The 10,890-nt window shown below is 35.1% G+C and overlaps 1 protein-coding gene across 1 annotated transcript; it reads right to left on the minus strand.

Moving 5' to 3' along the window:
* Positions 1-516: 516 nt before the first annotated feature.
* LOC131056781 (uncharacterized) lies at positions 517-3,036 on the minus strand. Its single transcript, XM_057991045.1, has 2 exons — positions 2,984-3,036; positions 517-2,007 (listed from the first exon to the last, which is right to left on the minus strand). Exon 2 carries the CDS (start codon positions 1,998-2,000, stop codon positions 723-725), a length of 1,278 nt encoding a protein of 425 aa, XP_057847028.1. The 5' UTR covers positions 2,001-2,007; positions 2,984-3,036; the 3' UTR covers positions 517-722.
* Positions 3,037-10,890: the final 7,854 nt, after the last annotated feature.

The following is a 10,890-nucleotide window of genomic DNA, read 5'->3' on the forward strand; positions in this document are numbered from 1 at the left end:
TTAGACTTTAATTATAGTTGTGCAACTTTATTGGTACCCATAGTACACCTATTGAGGCATTTGTGTATATGTATAGGCCATTTTTCCGGTGGTTGTGGTGCATGGTCACTGGGCATCTTTAAGTAGGTATGCAGTGACACTTTGAAATGATCACTTCTTGACCCTTGTACTAATAACTAATGAAGAATAACTATAAGCAATTAAGTTGTCAAAATTCCAGCTCACTTTGAAATGACCACTTCTTGATCCTTGTACCCATAACTGATGAAGATTAACTATAAGAAATTAAGTTGTCAAAATCAGATATACCCTTTAAGATCTATTGCCCTAATCTCTTTTGATATTGTTTATTTAAAACAGTTTATTACAACCCTATTGTTATTTTTCAAAATTTCTGTTGCATCTACTTATTTTGCATCATAAAAGAATCAGAACCCTTTAAAGAAAACCTGTACCTTAAAAAATCAGTATCTTTATAATCTTCTCAGTTTACCAGAAAAGGAAAAATGAAAGAAATTTTCTTCTCGAAAGGAATTAAACTGAAATTATTGCATATATATTAACCAAATGACAAGGATATTTCATTAGTACAGACCAACTACTACGCCCTACTACGCCTCTGTAAACATGGCATTATTTTAAACTAGCTATCTTTGATTGAAGACGTTTTAGACATAGCTTGTATGTCTACTTATTCCTGCATTTACAGATTGTGTTACTTTTCAATCCCATATGTTATGATTATCCAACACAGGCAATGTGGTCACATCTGGAATGTCCTCAAACAGAGACTCTGCACTAGGTGGCATCTCATCATACAACTGAGAATCACATAAACCTGCCAATTGGATGCTGCTCAACTCCTTTTCTATGTCATATTCCTCGGTACATTGTTGCTCGTTTTGATTCACAGAGAAGCCCTTTTGGAGATCCAGATTGAATAAACCAGTTGTACTGTGAATAATAGGTGAATTGGGTTCTTTTGGAATGCCAAAGCCATAATCCAAGGTGTTGTAAATATTACAGGCAGAGCTGCAAGTATTCGATGAGGATTCAGAAGTTGGGATTGGAGGGAGGGTAAACTGGTTACTTATATTCTCCAACATTCCTGAAGCATAATAGGAACAGTCAGGAGCATTAGAACTGAATGGATTTGATGGCATGACTGCGCTGCATTGCTGAGATTGAGGTGTAGAAGCACGAAAACTGTGGTGTAATGGAAACACTGGATTTGACAAGGATGTTGTGGTGGAGATGGTCTGTGGGACTGCACTGGTGGTTTTGTTTAAGAAAGGCTGCAGGGGCTTGTTCAGGGTAAAAGGGATGTGTGATGAAGGGACTTGGAAGGATTGGGTGTATGGAAGGGTGAAATCATTAGTGGAGATGGTATGTGGGACTGCACTGGTGGTTTTGTTCAAGAAAGGCTGCAGGGGCTTTTTCAGGGTAAGAGTGGAGGGTGATGAAGGGAGTTGGAAGGATTGGGTGTATGGAATTGGACATTGAAGGGTGAAATCATTAGTAGATACTGCATGCCCAGATGCAGATATGTCCTGATTTGTTGCCCCAAATTTGTCCCAGGGGCTGGAAAGCTTGCTTGAGGAACCTCCAAAATGAAAAAACTTATGGTCCTGCTTCTGAAAGGGTTTGTTGAATAAGGAACTGGACGATGGGTAATTGAGATTTGAAGGCCTGGGCAAAACTGGGGGATTGAAATCTGTAGTGCCACTCAATGTTGGTGCAGCAGATGGTGTAAGATTGCATGAATCGAAAATGAGGTTGAAGAAATTGGTTCTGGCTTTTGTTCCTCTCAAAGTTCTTGCAGCGAAATCATAGGCAGAAGCAGCTAGTTCAGGAGTGTCATATGTTCCCAGCCAAAGTCTGCGTTTGTTCATAGGGCCTTTGATCTGTGCACTAAAACGACCAGATGGACGTATGCGAACTCCTCTGTATCTGTACTTCCTATCCTTCTTGAAGGATGACTTTCCAGAACTTTGGGACATCTGGGACCTGTCCTCAACTCCATTAATGTGATCAGAATTATTAGAATCACAGTTGGTGGACCCTTGAGATGCTTCCATGCTAACAAAAGTGGACATTTCTCAAATTCTGCAGTTCTTAGTGCAGATGTAGATCAGGCCCGAAATTTGCATGTCAGTACAAATAAAATTTAAACTCAAATAAAAAATTTGTTTACATCAAATATGTCATCGGTTCTTTCATAAATTGAGAAGATGCTATCCTCCACATTAAGATGATTTCTCCTACTGGAAACCCATCTTGAACACTATAGTCTCTCCTATCCAGGAAAGCCAAATGATTCTTGAAATTCTTTTTTGTGATATGAGAAAGCACAGAATTCTTTCAAATAAGATCAGGGTATTTGAGGATGAATTTGAATATTCTAAATTCATATATAATGCAAATCAATTGTAGTTCGTAGGCAAACAAGAAAATAATTACTTCAAAGCAAATTTTAATGAAAAAGTTATAAAAATGCTTCAACATATAATTTTTCTGAGCTCTTCAGAAATGTATGAATGAATAAACTTCAAAAATCAAAGTGAAGAAAGAATCTGACTTTCTTTTCTTCAATTTTTTTTGAAAAGGATAAATCTCATATTGTAAATTCCAACAACTAGCAACATTTCCTGTACCTCTAATAATAGAATTATGTGCCATTTCTTATTTAAGGGAGAAATAACATGCCTTCATATGCATCTCTATGTGTAGAAAGATTTTTACTTGTAAAGATGATGATCTAACATAGAATTATTCTTCTACTTTAACACAAACTTTAATAATTATAACGTAAATTCATATTTAAATAATTAAGTTTTCTTTGAACTCTCCATCATTCTGATGACTAAATCTTGATGTCAAAAATACAAATACAATCAAATCCAGAAATAACAACGACAAAAAACATAATAGATTGTAGAAAACTGATATCATCAACTACTATACTAACAAAATTATATCATACCTTTTAAGTAATGTTGGTTTACTGCAGAGTGGTACACCTCTTGATTGACCTTGTTGATGTAATGTGTGGATATCTTGACTGATCTTGTTGCTGATATATATAGATGATTGAAGTGGTGGTTTATTGCAGATTTTTTTTAACCAGATTTTGAAGTCTGTGGGTAATAGGATGGTTTTAATGTTATTGATTATTATGAAACAACAAAGTCTGTCTGCCAGTACGTGGCTTGTACCTATAGTCTCGAAATTTGAACTATTATTTTATTCGTTATTTTTATTTATTTTCTGTTTGGGCTATCTAAATAGATCTCAAGAATACTGAAAATTCAAAATCAATAAATTTAGATTAAATCAAATTAACTTTCATTGTAACCTTAGATTATATTCAATTAATTTTGTTTTCTAAACATTAAATATTTGTTGCTGACCATTAAATTATGATAGACAAATATTATTTCCAATAAATACAATTGCGCACATGGTTTATATATAGTATTGAAATTGATTGCAAACTATGTATCCTTAATTTTTTTTTAAAGAATATTGAAATTATGGAAGCCCTGCTTTTGCATCACCTTTTCAGATCATCAGGATGAATGACACACTTTCTTATGAAATTATATCTCATGCTAAAAGCCCAAACCACGAGGATGATTCACACCAATGATCCCGACCCCTTAAAATGCGACCCCCCATAGAAGTTTAGCCACCTAGCTCTAGGTGCATCTATCTAGAGGTAACTTCACACCAACTCAAATCCTAACAAAATGAGTGAGTGGACATATATAAAGAAATGAAGTGGTGGTTTTGTAGAGATTTTTTTTAACAAATCTGGAGTTTGTGGGTAATGAGATGGTTTTAATGTTATTAATTTTTTTTTTTTTAATATAAGGGTATATTGTTGAGGATGTGGTATGTAAAAGGCCTATTGAGATTTTATTTTTTATTTTATTGGATACTGTTTTTATTCATACAAGAATAAGAGTATGTGGCTTTTGCCAGTACGTGGCTTGTACATGGCTTGTATGGATAGACTTGGGACTCAAACTACTATTTTATTGGTTATTTTTTATTTAATTTCCGCTTTCCCTATCCAAATAGATCCCAAGAATTTGAAAATGCAAAATCAATAATTTTATATTAAATCAAATTAACTTTCATTATAACATTATTTTAATGCTCATCCAATCTGTGATTGACGAGCTTGCAATATTAATAAATTTAGATTAAATTCAATTAATTTCTTGTTCTAGCATTAAATATTTTTCTTCTAACCATTAAATTATGATAGACAAATGTTATTTCCAATAATTACAATCATGTGCATAGTTTATATATAGTATTGAAATTGCAAAGTCAACATCCTTAATTATTTTTTTGCAAAGATTTTAAAGTTAGTTATACCCAGTAGTAGATTGCTTGGTCAAATGGATGTAATGTTGAGGACAAATGACATTTTCCTTTAGAATTATCTCATATGTTCCAACAATTTGTTATGGAAAATAAGATCACTTTGTTGGGTGGTTGGCCACTTTTGTCTATTTTCTTGCGTGGTGATAATTTAAATTATCACCTTTTTTGTTAAAATAAATAAATAAATATTATTTCATAATTTATAAATATAATATTTTTAAAAAATAAAATATTTACTTTTATGAGGACAATCTATTCATGTTGTTGTTTATATAACATGACATTAAAATTGATTTGCAATAATACTTATTTATATTATGAAAACTATCATAAATATTAAATAATAATTAATTTGTAAATGAAATGGTAGTTTATTATAGAAAGCTCTTTTTTTAATAGATTTGTAATCTATGGGTAATGTGATGATTTTTTTATGTTACTGATTATTGTTTTATTTATATAAGGATATAGGTTTGAGGATGTTGTTTGGAAGTGGAGTATGGAGATTTGAATTTTTATGTTATTGGATATGATTTTTATTTATATGGCTTATAGTATTGAGATTTAAATTATTATTATATTAGTTATTTTTATCTACTTTTTATTTTTCCAATTCAAATAGATCTCAAGAATATTGAAATTGCAAAATCAATAAATTTAGATTAAATCATATTAACTTTCATTCTTACATTAAATTAATGTTCATCCAATCTGGTGAATGTTTTTGATATTAGAAGCAACAAACCAAGGGTGTTGGCCCTTTACACTAACAACCCTCGAACAACATTAACAACTGACAACACACAACATATCAAAAAATAGCTTAAATTCTTAGCAAAATAAGTATAACAATAAAATGTCTTAGCAGAATATAACATAAGACCTAAAAAAGTAACTCCAGCCAACTAGTGGCTACTTGAGTGCATTGATCTAGTCTTTGGTGAGGAACTTAAAAAGATCCTTATAGTTCCCCACCTTTTCAACATCCTTCCCTAACATTTTCTTTTACATAAGGCACATAAAGGTGGCCAAGTTGTTTATCACACATAGGCTGAATCTAGAGATACTAACCATCTTTTGCTACATCTCCAACACTTTCTTCTTTAGGGCCTCCAACTTTATCACAATAGTCCTACGGTCAACACAAGTGCACACACTTCCCCCTTGGTGAGTGTCCTCTTCCTCATGCATGGCCTCTCGAGTCAGGTCCATAGGTCTAGTTTTACCATTATCATTATGCACTGAACTGTCACTAGTAGACTTGGTCGAACTCTCATCCTTCCCCATGGCATCCACAACATTGTCCTCATTTTCAACAACATCACCATCATCAACAACACCCTCCTACTCCTCATCACCATCATAATACACCATTCTTTTCCCTTTCATTTGGCCAATTGTACGCCCAACCAACTTGTTAAAGCATCTATGATTGGCACTCCCACTTTTGTTATCATCTTCACACACCTCCACCTTCACATCACTAACAACCTCTCAGATGGTTATCTTGGGTTTTTCGCCAATAGGAAAAGTTTTTAAGGTTTCCTTTTCTTGTCCACAATAAAGGTGGTAGTAGATTGTTTTAGAACATATAAGACTTCAACCACCATGCCATGGGTTGGGGTGGAAAGGGAACCAATATATGATAGGGTTTTGACGATAATTAAGATTTGTAGGTGTTTCTTCTTACTAGAGTCGGGGTAATCAATGACAGTAGCAGCTAGGGGCGAATCAAAGCAAGCAACTTTCGTACCCACTAGTTGCTTAGGAGGGCATAGGGCTAGGTGGAAATTGTAGAGGCAAAATATAAGGCCCTAGTGGAGAGGGATGGGCTTCCAACTTTGTGTTTTGACCATCTTAACAACATCATTAACCGAGTTTTCAAGAGAATTTAATAGAAAATCAAAAGGAAAGCAAATCATGATTTAAAAAATGGTTATGGAATGGTGTTTGATAATAGTAATAAACTTTGAACTTGCCCTCTAAAGTGAAGAACATTATTTTAAGAAAAATGTAGTTCCATGGGTCTGGCAGGTCGGCTCTAGAAAATCCTCCATGAAGCTTTATAGACTCCTCATTTTCCTAGAAGACCTAGGACAAACTTTCATTAGCTACCACCCGACTCTTTTTTTTTCTCCCTTTGGTGGAGAAGGTCATTGTTTTTGCTATGACTTCCTCACTAATCTCAAATGAGACAGCCTCACCTTGTCTCTCCTATTATCCCATGACTTGGTGAACTGGACAGACAGGTTCTTGTCATACCCATTTATACATTCACAAAACTGTGACACCCCCCACCCCTCATTACAAATATGCCACATCGTGACATTCCCTTTGAATTCAGTATGAGTGCTAGGTTCAATTCTCATCCAATCCCCACCCATGGTTAGAACCATTATAGATAACACAATAGCAGAGATTACTCTAACTGGAGACATAACCCTATCTTTCACTAATTGTCTAAAAAATAGTTGATAAAAAGGCCTTAAGTCCTTGGCTTTAATCAACAAGGTTAAATGTCTATCAATGAAGAGGTAATAATTATTTGGCATCTGCATTAAACACCCAACATTCCAACCCTCACCCGTTGTACCTAGTGAAAGATTACATAGGGTATCCCATGCATAAAAAATTATACTGTAGAAAAATAATTACAAAATTATTTTTCTTTCTCTTTTGTGTCATATCAATGTCATGGCTGCACAAAAATGATGACATCTCGTAATCATGAAATTATCCTCGAAATCGGCCACATGGGCATACCATGCATGGATAGGCCATCTGGTGCAGGAGAACCTAATGGGATTATGCCAACATGAGGCTTGCTGATGTAATTTTCATGTTTTTGTCATGTTTTGAGTCAATAAGGTCCTATGGACCATTTGTAATAAGTCCGGAACCCAATGGGTGAGTTGGATTGGTCATTGGCCCTATTTGGGAAAATGTTGTCATATTGTTGCTCAATGTGATCAAGGTGTCACTTAGGGTGACTAATGATGTAAAAAGGGCTTATTTGGGCCTATTTAGGGGCATCTAGGATGATTTTATTTTATTTTGGGTCATTTGACCAAGTATGACAAAAGTTGTAAAAATCTTGCAAAAGTTGCTTTGCAACTTTGCGAGTCAATGTTGCAAAAATTGTAGAAGGCAACCCAACGGTCACCCACTTTGAAAATTAGTTGGGAACCATTGGTAATTTCCTTATACATTTTTAAATGACTCCCTTTGGGTCAAGGAAAGGGGTTGATAAATTTTTTGAAGTGATACAATACAAACAATTATGATTTTCCTGCAATTTTCCTATTTCCTTTCATGTTACAGCAATTTGTACTCGTCCATATAGTACTTTCTAGGTTGACGATTCACATGGGTGGAAAGTAGAGAGGGTTTAGTTTCATTTGGTGGTGATTTGGTCTATTTCCATCCAATATTGAGGGAGATACAAGTGTTTTCTTAGAAACAGTATATAAACCCTTACTACCTAGGGTTTGTACACAAAAATGTGAATTTCTTCCACATTCCATCATGGCCAGATACTCAACTAGGTGAAATGTTAGGGTTATATGTCCAATTTAATATTTTTTTATTTTCAAGGTAGGAGATTATGGTTGGTGGGAGCAATTTCAGGATTTAGGCCTGACATCCCCTATGTGACAAGCCTAGTTTTGGACCGTGGACTGCAAATTAATGAACTTGTGTTAGATTGGAAACTTTGGCACCAAAAACCCATTTAAACATTGGTTTGGAGTTGAATTAAAACTTCCGTAAGTGTAATCTATAAAGTTGAGCTCAAATTTAGAAGGGTTGCTTTGGAAAAGAGGGCTAATTGAGTCATAAAAATAGTGACGGTCCCATTTTTGGTCCATCAACCTATAGTGGTTTTCATGTATGTTTCAAGGATCATCAGTAGGTGTCCTAAAATGAATGGTTTGGGTATCCATCATCATTGCATAGTAAGTTGTGATCCAAAACCTATTCAAAGGGCTACTAGGCAGTAGGGCAGGTTAGGAAGCATGTCATCATTCCACATGTCAAAGAACATAGCCAATGCATGGGAAAGGTTGGCACCATGTTCCTAAAGTGTTTGGAAATCCTGCCCTTGGAAAACTAAGCGTATTGTGTGCCCACACTAAGTTTGATCAAATTTGCCTAGGTCTAGGAGGCCTAATTAGCTAGGTGCTCATTGAGATAAACATCTCCATAATTTTGTATCAACTTTGTTGATTTTTAGAACTCATTTATATGACATTCTAATAATCCTCACACCTTTGCATCACTATCTCATCACTCCAACTTATTGATCTATCTCATTGTATTGGTGGCCCCACCTTTTCCTCCACCTAGTCCTATTATACCACAAGAAAGGCGTCCATGTCACCTTAGTGGCCTTTACCCCCTCGAAGATGTAATAGGGAATATTTTTGTGATGTCTATTCATCAGAGAATTCAAAGCCTTATCCCACCCAAAAAAATTTAAATTGCTTCCATTGCCTCCCAACCTCTTTTCTCAGAGTATCAATTAGATAGGGGTTCAAAATCCAAGCCCACCATCTTTTCAATAGTGTGTGTGTGGATTGAATCTACTCTCCTTCGAGAGGACACTTTGGACATTAATGGGTAGGTAATCCCTCTCCCTCCACCATCTGATGTTTCCAAGTCCTAGACCAAGAGTGGCCATAGCGTCCACTACTTTGTTTCCTTCCTTGTATGTGTGCCTTAATTTAAAAGTGCCAAGCCCTTGGAGAAGTATGTAGATATCACTAATTATCCCTTTAGTGGTCCATCCCATTATGTTGAGGCCTTTGATAGTATCCACAATTAGTTTGAAATCCCCTTCAATTTTGAGTTGGACCATACCCTCAACTTGGTTATTAGTGCCCCCATCAAGGCTACCTATGTAAGATACCACTAAGGTACCAATACTAGATCATATGACTCCTCAAATAGTAACCAATCCTTTCTTAGTTGGCCCATCAAAGTTGAGTTTGTGTCATCTAGATAGAGGGGGTGACACCTACTATTTAGGTTTTTCATCCTTTTTAAGTTGTCAAATATGGTGTAGGAGTTGGGAAGATTCCAGTTCTTGGCCATTTTATCCTCAAAAGGTGAGGCGGGTAGGAAGGGAAACCCCATCCAAAAACTAATAAATTATCCATCAGGAGTCTGGTAAAGCTAAGAAACACCTCCTCCATAGGTTTCTCCTCTTCCCTAATGATTCTATTATTCCTTTCCTTCTAGATACTCCAACATAGGTGTGGTAGAATTTTCTTCCAATTCTCTCCAACTAGTGGGTGCTGAAAAGGGCTCCCCCAATCAAGGGCAAGGGTTGTGAGTGCTTCATTCATAGACCAATACATCTCTAAATTTTGCAAAAATGGGCAAATTGACAGTGTAACAGGATATGGGGGATGGACTTTTCATCTTTCTTGAAAAGGATACATCTATTGGGAAGTTGAAACCCACATTTGATGAGGTTATCTTGAGTTGGGAATTTATTATGGAAGAAGTTGATTTTGGAGAGGTTCCAAAGTTTTTACCAAAGTACCACATAACTAACCTCCTTTAACAACTAATTGTAAGCTAATATGAACGAGAAAATTCCTTCCAATTTTTTGGTCCTATTGCCCCCATATTTGGCTTACCTAAAATTTGAACTTCAAATCGGTATCAATGTCGAGTAAAAATCCAATAGGTGTTTATGCGTAAGTAGTGAACACATGGTCCAAGGTCGTTGCCAATCAAAATATGAAAAATGGATTAATTTTGGAAATTACCAAGAATTGAGGGAAATCATTTGATAGACAGGTTCTAGGCATCATTTTGTATCATGTGGCCAATTTTCGTATGAACCCAATTCATAGTTTGTCATATTTTAAACTTTCAAATTTTGGTGTCAGTCGCCTAGAAATGATTAAAAAATCTCATTTTAAGATTCTTCATGAGGAGTAAATGATATTTTTGGCTCATTTCCCTACCATCGATGTGTTTTTCAAATTTCAAGATCTAACTCCCTACCGTTTTGAAGATATGGTCATTTTTCTCAAGCTTGAACATTAAATTTAAAATATTTAAATTATTTTTCAAATAAATAATTTAATATTTTAGATTATTTTTACATTGTGGTCATTTGAGGGAAAAAGTTGTTTAAAACGTTATTTTCATTTCTCCATTTTTCTCCTCCGTGGTCAATGGTTTTTAGATGTCGAGGTCATAGTCTTTGAAAGAAATGGTTAAAGATGCTCCACTTTTGAGCATTTTGAACCCATAATCATAACCTTTGCAAAAAATGGTTAGAAATGCTCCGTTTTGGAGCATTCTTAACCCATATTTATAACCTATCACAAAAAGGTTAGGAATGCTCCAAAACGGAGCATCTCTAACCTTATTTCCTAACCTAGTGGGCCCGCTTTGTCAAGAGGGTTAGAAATGTTCTGTTCTGGAGCATTCTTAACCTCTTCCATAAGAGTTTTAAAAAAAAATGCAAGTATGGACATT

Source organism: Cryptomeria japonica, chromosome 1, assembly GCF_030272615.1.
Source record: "Cryptomeria japonica chromosome 1, Sugi_1.0, whole genome shotgun sequence".
In the NCBI taxonomy this organism is placed as follows: Eukaryota; Viridiplantae; Streptophyta; class Pinopsida; order Cupressales; family Cupressaceae; genus Cryptomeria; species Cryptomeria japonica.

What these genes read in the sequence shown, in the direction of transcription:
- LOC131056781 (XM_057991045.1), bottom strand. Translation starts at nt 2,000, where the DNA reads ATGTCCCAAAGTTCTGGAAAGTCATCCTTCAAGAAGGATAGGAAGTAC.